The 17,666-nt window shown below is 48.2% G+C and overlaps 1 protein-coding gene across 17 annotated transcripts in view; it reads right to left on the reverse strand.

Moving 5' to 3' along the window:
- Positions 1–17,666, reverse strand: part of PACS2 (phosphofurin acidic cluster sorting protein 2) — a 76,331-nt gene that overhangs the window by 37,927 nt on the left and 20,738 nt on the right. For 13 of the 17 annotated variants that reach the window (XR_010366009.1, XR_010366008.1, XM_064427479.1 and 10 more), the window contains exons 2-7: positions 11,657–11,744; positions 8,600–8,689; positions 4,407–4,532; positions 2,213–2,375; positions 1,077–1,150; positions 264–344 (exon numbers count right to left, since the gene is read on the reverse strand). Coding sequence is in view for 15 of the 17 variants with exons in the window: in XM_064427479.1 (XP_064283549.1) it covers positions 264–344; positions 1,077–1,150; positions 2,213–2,375; positions 4,407–4,532; positions 8,600–8,689; positions 11,657–11,744 (622 nt within the window). In the remaining 2 variants the exon portion in view is untranslated. Of the gene's footprint in view, positions 1–263; positions 345–1,076; positions 1,151–2,212; positions 2,376–4,406; positions 4,533–8,599; positions 8,696–11,656; positions 11,745–17,666 lie in introns of those variants that run through there. The other 4 variants (XM_064427482.1, XM_064427474.1, XM_064427473.1 and 1 more) reach the window with 2 other exon arrangements.

The raw sequence follows: 17,666 nt of genomic DNA on the forward strand, positions 1-17,666 counted from the left end.
ACTTGTTTCTTTATGGGGATGGAATTTCATACACTTGCATGAATTTTGGAGCTCCTTAACCTTGCAGTCAAGGGACACTCAAGACATGCACACACCTTGGATGGTCCCACTGACTGAACTGGCTGTTTTTTCTAGCTCTTCACATGCTGTGACCATGCCCCCAAGCTCCATGCTGGGCCAGCGTGTCTGGTTTCCCACAAGCCACATGCACTGCACATCCTGGCCAAACCCCATCAGTGTTAGTAAAACTGATTTCCACCGACCCTGGTTATGGACGTCGTTCTTACTATCGATCTCCGCTGCTTCTTGGGCTTCCCCATCTCGTACTCATCATCATCCAAATCCTGAACAGAAAGAGGATTCCCGTGTTACCTTCGTCATTCTGCGACACACGAGCATGTAAAAATGTTCCTTCTATGCAGATGAACCTGCTGCTGTGTCTTCCAGGCATCCAGCATTTGCCTTAATTGCAGTTATGATGGTAGAGGGAAAAGGAAGTGAGACAGGTCTGCAGGGACAGGAACAACAGCTTGGAGAAGCAAAACAGCCCTAGCTCTACATTCAAGGAACAAGAGCAGTCACAGCCCCACATTTTGGCGGGTCCCTCTCTCAGTACCCTCTGACAGGTGATGCCAGAGTCTGAAGGCAAGTAAGATCCAAACTCAAAAGCGTCTCACATCTACTCAGGGGATTCTCCATAGCAAAAGGTAATAAAGACTAAAGGCTGCCTCAGACCCCACTGGCCCTTTAATTACAGCTGGGGATTCAGTTGGGCTGTTTGAATCCAATGAGCACTATAGAAGCCATCAAATGCCACGCTGACCATTAAGCAGAGAAGCACAAGGATGCCAATGTTTTTCAGGGAGCTCAAGTCCAAACACGTGAACAGATAAATCACAGCATGGTAGAAGAAATGGGTTACTGTGCAGGCCCTCTCCTCTGCAGCTGAACACTTGGTAACAGTCTCACACTGGTGTGGTTTAGATACAGAAATAGGCTTTTAGTTTCAAGCAGGAGCTGGGAGTGCACATGCTCCACTGAGCCCTCTCAGGGAGAAGCCATGCCCTGAACAGTACCTGGCCCTGCACGGCATCATCACTGGCCTCCTGCTCAGAAGAGAAGCTCTCGTACTCTTCCTCGGAATAGTTGTCTGAAAGGGAAGGAAAGAGGGGAAAGATCCTGTGAAACTCCTTCAAGGTGAGGGCACGGTCTCATCTCAGGAGCAGAAATGGCCAGCTAAAGGCACAAATCAAGAAAGGAGGCACACAAGGAGAAGACAAACTAGCAGGCATCTATCTGTGCTAGAACCAGTGAGATAGGAATTGTCTGGAGGAAAGGAATGAGGAGAAACACATCCAGCAAGAAAGAAGGACCAGGACACAGATAAGGCTCCCCCTGTCAGTAGGAGGAGGAAACTTCCTCCTGGAAAGTACCAACCACCTGGTAGACAGCAGCAAGTAAAAAGGTTTCTCCACGAGGGAAATTACATTTCCCCCTAACATGTGCGTAACTGACTTAAACGGGCAAGTGAAACATGACAAAACCTTTATGGAAATGAGCCTTCAGGTGAGCTGCCCAGCCCCAGGCAGCAGCACACAAACACCTACATGCACTACCCTTCAGCAGGTCACTCCTACAGCAGAGCAGAGGGCTGGTACCACATAAAAACATCACCACAAGCCTGAACCCAGTGACTTCCCTATACAGTACACAACATCATGCATTTACACTTGTTAAGCCAGGCCATCACCCCCTGCAAAACATGCTGCAGGTTGGCAGGTCTCATCTAAAGTTCATGAAATTTATTGTAGAATACTGAAAGGAAAAAGAAGATGGAAGAGTAGCTCACATATGAATATCCTGAATACAACACTGATAGCCAGGTGAGAAGCTACAGGCTCTCAAAACATCCACCAGTAATGCTGGGAGAGCACTGGTGAGGACACAGCCAACCCTTGCTGGATGGCTCAGGTGTGGTGTGGCATGCAGGAAAAGCTCTGACAATTCAGTCCCCTACTCCTGTCACACTCCCTGCTTGCTCAGCAGCACTTTTGCAAAGTGGGTTTTCTTTGCACTGATCACTTACAGACACAGCATCTTGTGCAAACCTGTCCTCATTTGTCCCAGGAAGCATCCAAGCCCAGGTGGGGCAATTTAGCTTCAGCTAGTTCAGGAAGGCACTGGTCGTCAGAGAATGTGGTTGGACTCTTACCTGTAGACTTGATTTTCTGGCTGGCCTGCATAGTGCTGTCTTCATGGTCGATTGGCTGACTTGACAAGGAGAAGATCCAGATTTCTGCCACCTTCACTGGAGCCTCTTTGATGTTGCTGAAAAGGCTCAGAACCTGGCCACCTTCTGTAGGGTGCTGCATGACCTGGGACAGAAATTAAGCAGAACAAATCTGCATTTAAGTGTATTTAAACTTGTATCATTTGCATACTACAAGAGTTAGTTATGTTAATGGAGTTACTCTACATTTCCAGGACTTTGCAACCACAGGAGCCACTTGCAGGCAATCCACAATGCTAGTTGAGAGATTTTATCTGACTGCTAATGAAAGCGATGGAAGAAAACAAAAAACATTCGGAGCTTAACAGCTGATTAGCTCACCCTTGAAGCAGTGTACTTGACTACCTCATTACTATGTATCTGCTTCCCCAGCACAGTACTGATTTGAATTATCAAGTTACTCACTTTCTGAACACTTAATTAAGGAACTTGATAGTGTCTTAACACCAAGCAAAAGAGCCGGTAAAAGCAAAAATTCTTGGTGAGATACAGATGTAAAGTGCCTCCTAAAACAAAATATCCTTGCTGTGGAGAGCTGACACATGAATTTCAGAGGAACCAGCCACCATCCTGGGACAATGAAGCAGCAGCAGGTCATGAAAAACAAGTCAGTGGTGGAGGCAGAGGGACATCTTGGTGCAGGTTTCTCCTTCCTGTGCTGCTCCCAGCTCAGAGGTTTCTCCCCAGAATCTTGTGATCTTCTCTTGCCCCACCAGAGTGAGTGAGCCCATCCCCTCACCTGCACAGCAGCTTTCCAACACACACCAGGCTGCTGTGTCCCTCCTCACAGGGACCTAAACAGACCGAGCTGATGAGGAACATATGTCCCCCTGCTCTGAAACAGCTCACTCTCAACTCCAATTCACTGCTTTGTTTCAACAGCTTAAGAGAACTTTTTTTTTTTTTTAAGAAATGAGTCAGTGGAGTTTAGGGGTCATCATCCTATAAACTCCAAAGGGGAGGGGAAGGCTTGTAAAATCCGTTTTCCCGAAGACTTCAATTTCATAAATATTCCAGATGAGCTGGAGAGCAACTATTTCCTAACATGGTGAACCTTTGAACATTTTTGACCTTCTAACCCCAGTCAGCTGACATTACAAACAGACATAAGAAAAACCACATGCAGCAGCAGCAAATGCCCCACACTTAGAAGTTCACCAGTGACTCTAATTAATGGGCCCACATGTTTTCTGCCTTACAGCAGTATTTACTTTCTGGTTGTCCAACAAATCAAACAGTACAGGAAAAATGTTAGCTGCATCACCATGCACTTGGCCAATTCAAATAAGGACTCACCATTCACTGCAAGGCTGAGGGAAGCTGCACTCACACAAGAGAAGCACTCTTTAGAGTGAATTATTTAATATAATAATAACTCACCACAGCATAACACTGGCTTATTTTGGATAAAAGTAATTTGTTGACAGAATGCAGTCTGATGAAAAATATTGGTGTGAAACTGAACTTGCTACTGCTAAGCCCATTTCTAAACACTCAGACACTGAAACAGCAGAGATTAAACAGGGCATGAAGTAACAAAACATGGAGCTATGCCATTCAGAAAGCCTTTGTGAATAATTTATCCGTACTTGACTCCAACATTAATTTTATCATTTACTTCTCATGAATAGAGCTCCACCTAAATTACCCACAGCCATGAAATAACAATGGCCAAGGGTTTTTCAAGCAAAATGAGAGAAATTACTTAATCCTGAACTCTCATACTGTGCACTGAGAGGCACAGTAAATCTTACTTTAACTTTACCACTTCTCAGGGTTGGAAGGCTTGCCCAAGTGACACTGTCTTGTTCTGCACTTTTTTATCTGGACCCCGTAACTCTAATAAAGCCACAAAACAATAACAAAGCCCTCAAAATGTCACAAGCTATCCTTGTGAAAGCTTTAGCTATTAAGAGATGAGGCAGAAAACACTCGATATTATTACTCAGTAATAAAATCTGGTTAAAATATTGCCCTGTGAATATTGGTTGCAGCTATTAAGACAGCTATTTGAATTCCTGTCAGGTACTTCCCAATGAGGCAAGTGACAACAGTGGGTTTGGAGAGGAGGGAAGATGTCCACGTGTGTAAGCAGAGCCTGTGAAGAGCAGCTCACCTCAGCCATGTTGATGCATCCCACAGCCAGGGTCTTGTAGCCCAAAATGGTTCGGTTCTTGTAGCGCTTCCGCCGCTGCAGCATGATCTGGAGCTTGTTGCCTTCTCTCTTCAAGAAGTGAGGGTACTGAGGTGGGAAACACAGTAGAAAAGCTCATTTTGCTTCTTGGCAATAGCTCCCCAGCTTCATGGATAACCTCCATTCCTAAGGAACAAGCCCAGGGCTTTCCTAAGTGCCTGCAGCTCACTCACACTCAGCACACAGTTCTTCATTATCCTGGGGAAGACTCTGCCCAAACAGCTCAGCCAGGCACTCCAAAAACACAATCCAGGCACACAGAGCAGCTGCTCAGTTTGGGAAGGGCTTGGCCCAGGGAGATGAGCAGCCTCTAGGAGACACTTTCCTCAACAGCTAAACAGAGGATGCCCAGAAGTGGAGCCCTAGGTGCTGCCCTGGGCATGGGCTGCTCTGCACAAGCAGTGGGCAGTAGCAGAGACAGCCACAGACCCCCACACTCTTGGCAGGACACTGCCTTCCCTCCAGCACAAGGACACCTCTCAATTGCTTGTATTTTAAGTAATTAAGTCAAGAAAAAAAAACCTGTCCTACTGCCAGGTTATGCTGCAAAGACATAAATCCTCCCAAGGCACGTTCCATACGAGAAAATACATTTGTTTATACACCTCCTCCAGAAAGTCCCCAAGGAAGAGAAAGCTGTGAAGTGAAGAAGAGACTGTTAGGGAATAAGGCTAACCATAACCATGAAGGAGAAGCTGTCCAAAGAAAGAAAGGTCATCAAGGAAAGATAAAGCAGCAACCTGGCCAGTTCTCATCCCAAGAAGAGAGGAGAGTGGCACATATGCTCCAAATATACAACATAAATAGTACTAAATAACCAGCAGACAGGAGAAGCTAATTGCTGGGATCTCAAAGAGGACATTCCCAAGCAAAGGATTCTTCCCTTGCAGGAAAGAACTACTTTTTTTCCCTTGGTACATTATAGAAATTAACTTCCTGTCCATCAAATTGATAAAATCAAACAGCAAACACCACCAGAAACCCTTGAGATATTAATTTGCAGTCCAGAGCAAGCCTGACTGTTCTGCAGGGAGCTGGGAGCAGTGGCCACCCAAACAAGAAGAATACTAATTAGCTGATTGCCCTGCAAGGGCAAGATCTACTGCTCATTGCCCGAGGCAGAGGCATTGCAGAAGAGAGGAACAACAATTCACATCACTAAAAGACAATCCCAAAACACAAAGAGCCTGTGACTCTACAGATGTGCAGTATCCCTAAAGGATGGAAGAAAGTTATTGGAGAGAAGGGGCAAGAGGGGCTCAAAAAGCCAGAGGTACCTTTCACACTCAAATTTACCATGTCCTTCTGGGGCCCTCCTACACGTTGGAAGGGCGGCAGGGAAGAGGGACTCCTTGCTCTCAGCTCACAGCATTTGAGCCACACCTAGGCTGCCTAAGTACAAACCTAGAACTGGAGTCCCAAGTCACCCTTGGTGCTACGTCAGCCCAGTCTGAATGTGTCCCGTTTTCTGGGATTAAACAGCTCAAGTCCATAGATGTGCAGGTTTCTGTTTTTCTCAGGTGTGCCTGGCCACCTCTGGTGAGCATTCAGAGGTGGTAAAAGAAGGAACAGAGAGACTCAGGCCACTCAGCTCCTCCATCAAAAGCAAGGTCCTCCAGAAGAAAAGATGAGCTATTTGCATAGCACAGTCCAGTTTTCTTAACACCAGATATTACTTATTAGCTCTCCAGAATTGCTTCACACAAATTTTCAGTGATTGTCAGTCCATGACAGAGACTGGAGAGGAAAACAGTTTGGCTCAAAATGTTTGAAAGCTTTTAGAGGGAGCACCAAACACCTCAAGGCACCTCTGAGGAGTGACAAAATGCACACACCAGATTAGTGATTGTCAGGGTAAGACTTTTTCTGAAGCCCCAGTAATGTAATCTCTCCCATCAGGAAAGGTTTATTAGATTAAAGACAGGAATTAAGTGCAGAGCTCTTAATTAATGCCAGAGAGGTGTGATGTTGTGCTTGGGATATGTGGGGAATTTCCCTGGGCTCTGTGAAACCCACAGAAATTCCAGCAGGAAGGGTGCTGGCAGCTCACCTGCCTGAAGGGCTGCTGCTGGTCCAGCTTTAGCCCCAGTCAGGAGGAGAAGCAGGACTGCACAGGGCACAGACTCCAGTCTCAGCTGTGTAACAGGGCAGCAGGAAACGCCTCCCTTCAGTTTGAGCACAGGCCTGCCAGACACCAGGGGCTGCTCACTGCTGTGCCAGCCAGCAGAGCAGCCCTAGCTCAGCTCTGGCAGGGAACACTCCATGCAAAGGACAGGAGTGTCACCCAGCAGAAGGAACTGAGCAGGCAGGCAGCACAAAGGTGCAAGGGGCTGCAAATCCAGGCAGGCAGCACAAAGCCAGGCACACGGTGTTGAGAGCTGACCGTGCAATATGGAGATACTGACAAGACAACAAAACCCTGCTCTGTGACACCCACATGCTTTTACTTTGTGGCCCATCACCCCTCTCAAATATATCCCAGGCACTAAATTCAGATTACAGCTGAATTAAGCTATGGTTGCTAGCCAGAAGTAGCTTTCGGCCATTGTCCAATTAAGCAGCAGTAAAAGTTGCCATAAAAATCCAGCTGTGCCATTTCAAGAATGCTTCCCAGGCCTTACTGCATCCAAGACCATCAACCCTTCCTGCAGTCAGAGACCAGCAGCACCTCTCTGCTTTAAGCTCGCTCACCTCTGCTGAAGGCTCAGTGTCCCAGACACTCCTCTCCCCTGCTCTGGCTCAATTTTCAGCCCCATCAGGGGAAGCAGAGTTAAAGGCAGTGCTCTGCATCCTGCTGCAGCATTGCTCTGAGCCCCAGGAAAAAAACCCAAAACACCATAATCCAAATGAATTCTAAAAAATCTGCAGACTTGCTCCTTGCTGACACAGGACTGGTAGAGGGAGACCTGGCTTGTCTTACAGCTTTGCTCCCAACCATGGGAAAGCTGTAGCCACAGGATCCAGGTGCAGATATTCCTGGCATGCAGCTTGGTTTTTCCTGTTCACAAAACAGGGGATGCAATGCTGCAGTTAACCCAGTCATCTGCTTGGGCAGCTGCAGGGTTATCATCTATCTGCAACAAAAGCTTACCTGCTTCAGCTCTGCATAGGTCTGAGTAACAACCAGCCTCACATCATCACCTGAGCCTTTCTCCTTACCAGATCAACATCTTGAAGTCAAGATCTAACCCACAGTCACAAAACAAAGATAATCCAGGTATGAATGCTCCTGAGGTCTATCTGACTCTGCTCTGTGTGTGCAGGATCCTCTCTCTCACTTTCAGCAAGCCAGACCTTATTTTCCTCATTTCCCTGCTCAGGAGGTAGCACCAGGACAGCAGGCTTTGAAGAAAAGAGGAACCAAAAAATACAGTTGTACAAATTGACAGCTATTCCTGTGACCCCAGAGCCAGGAGTAACTGCTCCTGCTTCCCCAAATGGTGCCTCCCTCAGCAGCTCCAAATCAGAGGCTCACCTGACTCATTCCTACTACTGCCTCCTGTCAGCCTGACACTCCACACCACCCTCACGGCTGCCATCCTCCACTGCCTGCTCATTAAGAAGGCAACAAAATGCAAAAAAAGAGCCAACTTGCTCTGCTTCAGCTCTTGCCACAGCTATGCCTTGAGGAGGAGAGCCTGCAAAGCCTCCCTGCTCCAGGATGCACTGTGAGGAGCTGTGAACCAGCGCCCTGCTCCAGCCCCGAGCGCTGAGAGGTGACTCACACAGGCTGTGCTGCTGCTCACCAGCACCTGCAGCTGGGAGCCACCACACAGCCTGCTCCACACCAACACACAGCCACCACACAGCCAGCCCTGCTCCACCTCAGAGCCACCACACAGCCAGCCCTGCTCCACCTCGGAGCCACCACACAGCCTGCTCCACCTTGGAGCCACCACACAGCCTGCTCCACCTCGGAGCCACCACACAGCCTGCTCCACGCCAACACACAGCCACCACACAGCCAGCCCTGCTCCACCTCGGAGCCACCACACAGCCTGCTCCACCTCGGAGCCACCACACAGCCAGCCCTGCTCCACCTCGGAGCCACCAGCTCCCCCTGCAAACACGCCCAGGGAGCAGCGGCAGCCCAGCAGCAGCCGGTCCCAGCCTACCTGCAGCGAGAAGGTCAGAGCCAGCTCCGTCTCCACGTGTCCACTCGGGGGCAACACGATCTCGTGGGAGCGTAGGATGCGCTTGGAGCCCTGCATGGAAACAAAGTCCAGCACCGGGTGAATTGCCCCGAAGCCACCTCTCACATCCCATCCCAGCCCTGTTTACTGCACACCAGGAAACGTTGTCAGGGACTACCACAGAGAAGTGAACGGATGGCTCTGACCTTGTACTTCTGTGAAATATTAATGAGATGAAAGGGAGATATTTGACTAATAAAGATTTGGGCATATTTACTGTCCCTAACTGCAACAATGCAGCTTTTGTTCTGCCAAACCCCAGCATTGAAAAGCTGTGAGTCAACCCCCATCCCTGGAGTCGAAGTCTCCTATTTTCACTTCAGCCAATAGGTACAAGGCTCTTGTCTCGTGGGTCTGGAGGCTGCAGCATCATGCTTAAATCTCCTGCGTTAGCCATGACAGACTGGGCTTTTCTTTTTGTGCACACGCCCCTCCCTGGGGAAAATGGGGACTTTAACCTGTTTAAACAATTGCCAGTAGATAGGAATATTAAAGAAAAAAATCACTAAGCAACTCAGTGGAGTCTGGAGATTTAATGTATCACAGGGCAACTCCAAATCAACCCTGTGTGTAGACTGCCTTATGCTAACAGAGTTACCAGGCTATTTACTGTGTGAGCATTTCATTTCAGGGAATGTTTGAAGGAAAACTAGCAGGAAAAAATGACAGACTGCTGCCTAGCAAACCCTTCTGCAGTATTCAAACACAGTGGCAACTTTCAGAGGTCTCTGGCTCAACATTCTGCTGAGGCTGCAGATTTGGCTTTGTCCAGACGGGCTGATCTCCCAGAAGCACAGAACTGTAGCTCTTGAAAAAGCAGCATCTGGGAAATCAGAGACAGACTGGGGAGGGGTAAGCACCTCCAAGCTACATCCAGGGGGAAATGTGGTCTGCCCCATCAGCCTCAGAGAGCATCGGGAGATGAGACAGCAGCAGAGCCTCGTCTACATCCCCTCCTCCCCAAAGGCACAGCTCAGGCAGCCCCAGCAAAGGCCGTGATCTGCAGTGGTGCCTCAGCCCTGCACAGCTCCAGCTCCTCTCTGGAAACACCGCGGTGCCTGAGCTCCAGCAGATCTGACAGCACACAACAGAGCAGAGCCTGGCACCCAGGGGCTGCCCCCAGGACAAGCAGCACATGTGCCAGTGAAGCACAGCCAGCCTGGCCGCTGGCAACAGCAGCAGCTGCTCCATTTGTGTAAAGCTCCTAATGGCAGCAATCTTGCTTTGCTGGTTACGCAACCAAAATCCAATGAAAGACCAAATATAGTTGCTTTTAAAAGACCGCAGTAGATAAACAGAGCAACGGGTCGGGAAATACAGCTGACAACTCTTTGAACATCTCTGCTCTGGAGGCTGCAAGGAAACATGGGAGATGCAGGTAAGATGCTCTCATTAGGTCTGAATTCAGTCATCCCCTCTGGAAGGGCTCTGGTGTCTGACAACTCACATGCAATTCCCCACACAAAGGCAGGCATTTAACAGAGACCATGTATTTGATGATCCAGTACCACCAGCCTCAAGCAATAGCCATGTCAGAAACCTGAGTGCTGGCAAATAAAGCATCCCTGGAAAAGCCTGTCACCATCAGCATCATAACCTGCAAGCTCTGAAGGGATTTTTAATAGCAGGGCCTGGTGTGGAGAGGACTGCTCAGGTTTCAGTGTCTGAACCCTGCAGCAATGCAGGCCACAACACAAACACAAAATGGGACCTGAGATTCCCACGTGTTAAAATTCCCATTAGATCTGTGGGTTTGGGGCAAGTTTTCACCTATAGAAAGTGTGAGCAGCAGTAATCTGGACAGGAAAAGAAGGTCTTGCTCTAATAAAAGCTTCTGGATTCTTCAAGCCAAGTCTGGCACTCTCTGGGCATAGATCAGTCTCTGACAAGCCTCAGGTGCTTACAGTGATGCATTCATCATCGAGGAGTACGAACATATGGAAAGCTTTCAGACTTGATAAGCAGTATCTGACAGCCTGGAAACCCACAGCAGTGCTTCTTCTGAGGTTCCACAAATCCAGGTGTGTGAAGCAATTCCCTGCCTTTCTGCCCTCTGCTGTGGGTGCACAAACCCCCTCCATCTTAGAGGGGCACATTTTTATCCCAGCTCGACCACTCAGAGGTGAGAGATACCAATTAAATCCTCAGGTATGTGGTTTTCCTTCCTGATTTCACCTTCCAAACTAGAATTTGTGTGCTTTTACACAACCAGCTCTCTGCAGGGGTTTGCCTAGCTCCCCATTTGAAAAGCAGCAGCTTTTCAGCCCAGTTAATGTTCTACTTACAGGCCTGCTAGGCTTTTCCTGGTTAAGCACTTTAGGGTTTGCAGTGATGGGAGCATGTGAGCCCAGCCGATGCTGTGACGCACGGTGGCACCAAGCCCCCTTCCTTCCCCCCTCCAGGCAGAGTGACCTACATGGAGGCACGTAATTAAATGGCACAAACATCTGCTCTAAAGTGGGTTATTTACCTAGGATGACAACTGTATTTTAGGAAAAGCAATTAGTCTGTAAGGCACCCTGCAAACCCGCTGACAAACTTGGCTACAGACTTGATAGCAGAGCAGCCCAGCAGCAGAGGAAAGCCCAGACTCCCCCAAACTGAGACCCAGTTACCAAGATATTCAGCCCCAGACTGGTAAACAGAGATGAAGGCTTGGATTTAGTGCCAGCTCAGGAAGAAAAGGGGACATGTGATCTGTGAAGAGCATTTTTACATGCAGATAAGCTTATGCTGAGCCATCGGTGAACAATATTCTTCACTCACAACAGTGAAATGAGTTTGGAATGTGGGAGAAGGATAAGAAAAGAGACTACACAGATCCAGAAGACCCTGATGGGAAAAAGTCTGTGGATGCAACGTGGAAGTTGCAGAAGTTGAAGAAGTCTGTGGATCCTTACGTGGGGGTAAAGCTCAGTTTGGGCACATGCCAGTGTTCTTAGTCAAACAACACAATTCATAGAACTGGGCAGTAATTACCTGCATTTTGACAGCAATGACCCCGGAAATAAGCTCCTTGTCCAATTCCTTTAAGACTACCAGTTTCTTTAATGTCAAGCTGCACAACCTGCAAACGGGAACAGAAGAGAAACAGTTACAATCACGTCTGCAAAAGGAAAAGCTCTGATCAGCTTTCACACGCAGCAGTATCCCAGTTTGAGGGAGAACAGGCTCCAGACACAAGCCCCATGCTGATACAAACAAAGACAGCAGAAATATATGAGGCTTCCTTGGCTTCTCAAGACTGAACTTCTCCAGCCTCTCATAAATACAAGGAGGTGGACAGGAGGTGCATGTGTCTCTGATACAGACCCATGGCCACACAAGAGCCCCAGACAGCACTGACCTCCACTGACCACAGCCTGGGAACCTTTGCTTTGAGTCAGACCAAAAGCTACAGGGTCAGAGGAATTAAATTCCAGCAATATGAAAGCATAGGGTCAATCTAATTTTAAACTTGTCTACAAGGCTTTCTTAGATTGTTGGCTTTTTCAGTTTCAGCCTACTGGCTCCCAAAGATCTCGCTCCCACCTCTTCTTGTCAACCCACACATTCTTCTCCTCACCCCCAAACAAAAGTGCTAGCAAGTGGCTCAGGCAAGGGTGGGGAGAAAAAAAGGAAAGAGAAAGGAGAGGACTCGAGTGGTGCCCTCTGGCCCTGGTGTGCACATGCCACACATATGCAAGTAAATCACATTCTTCACCCAGGCAATGCTACATTGTTCTGGTTAAAGCTGTTTGCACTTCTGCCTCCCAGCACAGGGAGCTTGGGAGCAGATGGAATTCGGCCTCTGCAGCTGAGTTCAGGCTCTGGCTAACGGGAACATTGGTGCTGCCACAGTTTCACAGAAGTTACCACCAGCTGGGGGAATTCAGAAGGCATAGCCATAAACAAACTTCAGGCAAAGATAAACCTGAAGCTAAGACAGCTCAGTTTGAGGATAGCAGAGGCCAGGGAGAGTTGCTGGGCGGGCTGCAGTGACTAGACATCATCTGTCACGCTGGCCAGGAGCCAGCACCGCCTTTGTGTCAGGTCCTTACTCCATGGCATGGGCATCTCCAGCCTCTGGCACGGAATGTTAGCAGGCATCAGCATTACTCTGCTCAAACCCACTGCCGAGCTCTTTCTCCCAGATCAAGTGTAACATCAGAGCCGTTCATGGAGGGGTGAAGTCCAGCAGTAAATGGGAATGAAAGAGGAGCTGATGCTGGATTTTGGCACAAGTGCCACTGACTGAAGCCTGCACTTGATTTCACACTGGTGCCAGGTGCCTGACAATGCAGCACTGCAAGGCTGACTTGCACCTCGGCCACATTTTCCACTGATTTGCTGCAATGCCTGAGGGTAGACAGGATCAGCCTGGGTGCAAAACAGCAGGAGAGATGCAGCTAAAGGCTCTTCCCAGCAGGAGTGGCAGCAGGTGTTGAAGCAAGTACTGCTGGTCTCATCCTGAAGCACTCGTGCCTCTGCCTGAACTCTGGTCTGACACAGGGCCAGCAGCAAGGAAGAGCCAGGCTAATGGTCTGCACTCCAGCACCAAACATGTCCCTGCCAGCCTCTTCTCCACCCCAGTTCATGCCATCTGTTCTCCCTCTTCCTTTGCAAAGATCTTGTTCCTGCTAAAGTCCCCAAAACCCAAGAGAAACAGAGGACTACAAGCTATCTCCTTTGCAGAGCTTTGCATCACAAGACAGCACAACCAGAGATGCTGCAGAAGTTACAAAAAAGTAGAAAAACCAGGACTGCCTGGGCCTCTGTCCCCTCCCTTGCCTCTGTGTGCACTGGGAGTCAGGTGAAGCATCATCTCTCATCCTGGAGAACAGGAGAGGGTGCTGGCTTTTCCTCTGCATCCCAAGTGAAACAGCAGGCACAGACAGACACACGTGGGCCAGGATCTGGAGGAAGGAGGCTGTGAAGCTGTTTGTTTTCTTTGTAACGCTGTAGCTGGAGGACAATTGGGCTCAGCTTGCCAAAACCCACAGAGCTCAGGCCAGTCAGGTGCTGAGAGCAGAGGTAGGACAACACACTGGCATTGTCTCAGCTGACAGGCAGGGAACAAAGGCCTTTTCTCTCCAGCCCCGAGCTCGGGGATGGAAAAGGTACGGGAAGAAACAATGGTGTTCTCAGCACACAGAGCAGAGCACAAGGAGGGCGTTCTGTTCTCCGCTGGGCATTCCTTCAATTCATCATTTATGAGCTTTGATCAAACCCTGTAGAGCACTTGCTGCTTGGGGAAAAAAAAATAAAAAAATTAAAAGCCTCCTTTACAGTGATCAGAAAAACAAAAGCAGTTTAAAAAGACATGGGACACATCTGCTTTCTTCATCCCCCATTGCTGGGTTGCTGGTACTAAAAGGCACTTCACACAAAAAACAATGGAATGTTTATCCTCTCCATCGGCGGGGGGCAGGGTGTGTGGGGGATGGATAAAAATCAGTTTAAATCCCATCAAATCACTCTTACCCTCAACACGCTATTTCAGTCTAAGTTGGCAGCTTACAAATCAAAGCAATCTTCAGAACACGTGGCAGAAAGGGGCCATACCTTACTCAAATCGCAAGGAAAAGGCACATGCCAAGTGTGTCCCTGCCACCAGCATGAGGATCCCGAACTACTCACAGGTACAGCAAGGATCCGTATGCCAGAACTGCCTCTGATAGTGCACTTATCTTTCACCAAGGTTTTACTGTACTTCCAGCAGGCCTCAGGGGTCAAAACAGGGCTCAGCCTCACAAGCCACTTTTATCAACAAGCCTGTTAGGTTAAACACTGGGATGTAAAACAGAACAGACACGGCTGGAGCTGGGAAGACATGGAGAAAGAACAAGGCTACATTTGGAAGCGTCTGATACATATAGATATGATCTCTATGAACACAGAGAAAATAAACTAGCACACACAAGGGGAACTGAGGATGCCTCAGGTCTGGAGCTGAAAGAACCTAAAGAATTTTGAAAGCCTGGGACTGCAATTCAGGAGGTGCAGAGAAATCCTGTCTTTGCACGTTTCAGCAGTGACCTACAGTTGCTCAAGGAGAGTTCAGCTAGCAAAAGCACTAAGTTAGCTGAAGCAGACTTAAATAAGGACAATGGGAATCTGAGAGCCAGTATTTCAACCCTTTATTAAAGGTTCATAGTTGATCTCCCTGCCAGGAGCTCAGCTGGGTCCCAAGCAGCAGCAGGAGCCTCTGTCTCCTCTGGCCACAGATGTGCCCCCACAGCAAGCAGGCACAAGGTACTTGCCTGGTCCTCTTCTCAGATCAACAAATCAGGAAACAGCTTAATGCTACAATAAAACTCTGTATTTTTACAGAGTATCACTGCTGCAAGAACAGAATTTTGAAGAGAAACCTCAACCTGACTCAGTGATTTCAACTCACCTTGCTAATGCAAGTTGTGCTGAGTAGCTTCATCACAAGCCCTTTACTTAAGGAGGCTCTCTGCAAGGAATGTAATATTTTGGTAACTGAGATGCAGCAAACGTGTCCAGAATAACCAAATAAAGTGTCGCATTCTTTACTCACTGGATGTTTTGCTTTTGCATCCCTCTGAGTAGGAAGATCAGGAAAATAAACCCCCTCCAAGAAAAAGTCTGCCTTGCTGAATTAAATGTCTGTTTCTCCACAGGGAGCACAGTAATTGCACCGAGACCTCGTTCACGCAGAGACAGTCGAATCAACAGGAAGGAAAAATTAAAAATTAAAGACCTGCATTTTAATTAAACCCCACAGAAGTAGAGAATAATAACAGGATGCATCCACAGTTATAGAGAACTCCAAGTACAAGATGGGACCTGGGGCAGGAAGACTGTAGTACACAGACACCCTTTGTCCAGGTTAAGAGCTGTGAAGAACTGTTCCCAGAGAAAGTGTTTCATGCCAGGAGCACCCTCCTCTGAGGTCTGAAAACCTCAACCAGCCGATGGCTCTAAGGAAGGAATTGGTTTCCGTTTGGCCACTGGACAGTTTCACCTCATCCAAGTTATTTCAGCATTTCAGGACAGCAAGCAGCCTCCTAGCCCAGTGCTTTCAATGTCCACGCTGACACCTTACACCCACATCAGTCCCAAAATAAACCAGGAGCCACTGGAAGGAGAACTGGAGGGAGACACCCACCTACACATGCTTGCCCAGACAAACAGAGCCATTCTGCACATAGCTATGGGGGTGTCTGTGCAGGAGGGGCCCGAGCCAGAGCCCTGCCCAGCATTTTGGGGAGACAGCTGCTTCAGGAAGGTATGGATGTCTGCAGCACACCAAGAGCCAGCTGCACCAGCAGCTTCTCAGGAAGAAAAGACCAGCACATGGACAAACCTGTTGCTGCACTTACATGCCAAAGGCAGGGCTCTGTATTGGCCTAGGAGCTAGCTAGGGGAGAAAGCAGGGCAGAAGTACTGTCCTCTGATGTCACTGACACATCAGGTTTGGGCTCTGGTCAAGGGCAGCAGCAGGAGCCCCAGGAAGATGCTTCCTCACTTTCCAAAGCTTAATGAGACAGCTCCCTCAACGTGATCTAATCCTGGTCCCACTGTCAGGGAAGCTCCCAGGCAAGGTGAAATCAAAAGAGGAGGCAGAGGTCAGGCACCCCAGCTTCTGACATGACAGAAACATAACCTGAGTAACCTGCAAAGAAACCTAATAGTCCTTCATTCACATTTCCCACTAAGCTGATCTTTAATCAGCTGTTCTGGCTATAGATCCATTTGAGTAAGGTTTAAGCAGCCAGGAAACAATTGCAGAGCCAGTATTTTCATTGTGGTTGTTCTCAGGGATCTTGAAATCCTCTTCCCAGGATTCATACAGAGAATTAAGCTCTTAAGATTCTAGAGACTAAGATCTACAGAAATGCTGGAGCAAGCAGGTCTTGTTCAGCCAGGTAGGAGGATGGCAGCTTATTTCACACAACAGGTTCTACCCAGGACCTCACAAGGACACACATGTACAGCCAGACACTATCCTTTTATAGCTGAAATACCGTCCTGCTCACTTCAAATAAATTATGCCTACTCCAAACTGAGCAAGTAAAAGCGGGTGGGTGTGTTAAAATTCTGCAGATCTGCAGAATTTTTACAAGATCCTAGAACTCCACATGGGCACATTTGCTACTTGAAGTTAATATGACCAAGTAGTAAAGCACATATGAGCTTAGATACTCTAATCCAATATAACAATTGGAAAGTGCTGAGAGATGTCTTCCTTCAGTAGGTCAAGACATTGCTGGCTGGCTCTAGGTGACTCACCAAGGGCACAAAGGGATCAGGGTCCCTGCAAGCCAAATAACCCTGACTCAAAAAGCAGACTTTACATATTCCATTGGCACGTCTCACTTCTTAGTGTTTCAGTCATCTGGGAAGCTAAGGGCACTGCTGAGACACAGCACTGCTTGTGAGACACACAGGTGTTAAAGCCAAACCTCCACAGCTCCACACACTCTTCAGGGAGCCAGGCAGAATTTCTTGTGGCAGTTGTGTCACACACAACTGTTCTGACTACCTGGCCAAGACGTGACGTGTTCCAAGTCACACCTGCAGGAAATCAGCCTGACACCAACTGCTCACTGCCAGCTATGTGCTCTGAACTGTACTACTGAGAAACAGCAGCTTTCTCTCCCTTTAGGAAATCATCTCAGCAAGAGCAGGGGTAGCTCTTCACACATACGGGGGTAGCTCTTCACACATCTGTTGGCCTCAGTTGGATCTCAGTTCCTGCTCACATTGTTATACATTGGTTTCTTACTCTTCAATTTGATGATTTCAAATCCCTCTATAGGGTGATTTAAAGGAAGAAAAAAACCCAACCACTGACAAAACAGGGATTAAGTCTGTTTCTCAGACAGGCTATGGAGTATATAGGAGTCAGTCAAACTCACCTTCGTGCTCACACCATGCTGCCTGCAAAGCCAGGCACGGGCACAAATGTAGTTAAATACATCTCTCCTGTTTGCCTCTTCCAAACCCAGCATCTAGAACAACAGGACTGCACAGCATTATG

This window comes from Passer domesticus, chromosome 7 (assembly GCF_036417665.1).
Source record: "Passer domesticus isolate bPasDom1 chromosome 7, bPasDom1.hap1, whole genome shotgun sequence".
In the NCBI taxonomy this organism is placed as follows: Eukaryota; Metazoa; Chordata; class Aves; order Passeriformes; family Passeridae; genus Passer; species Passer domesticus.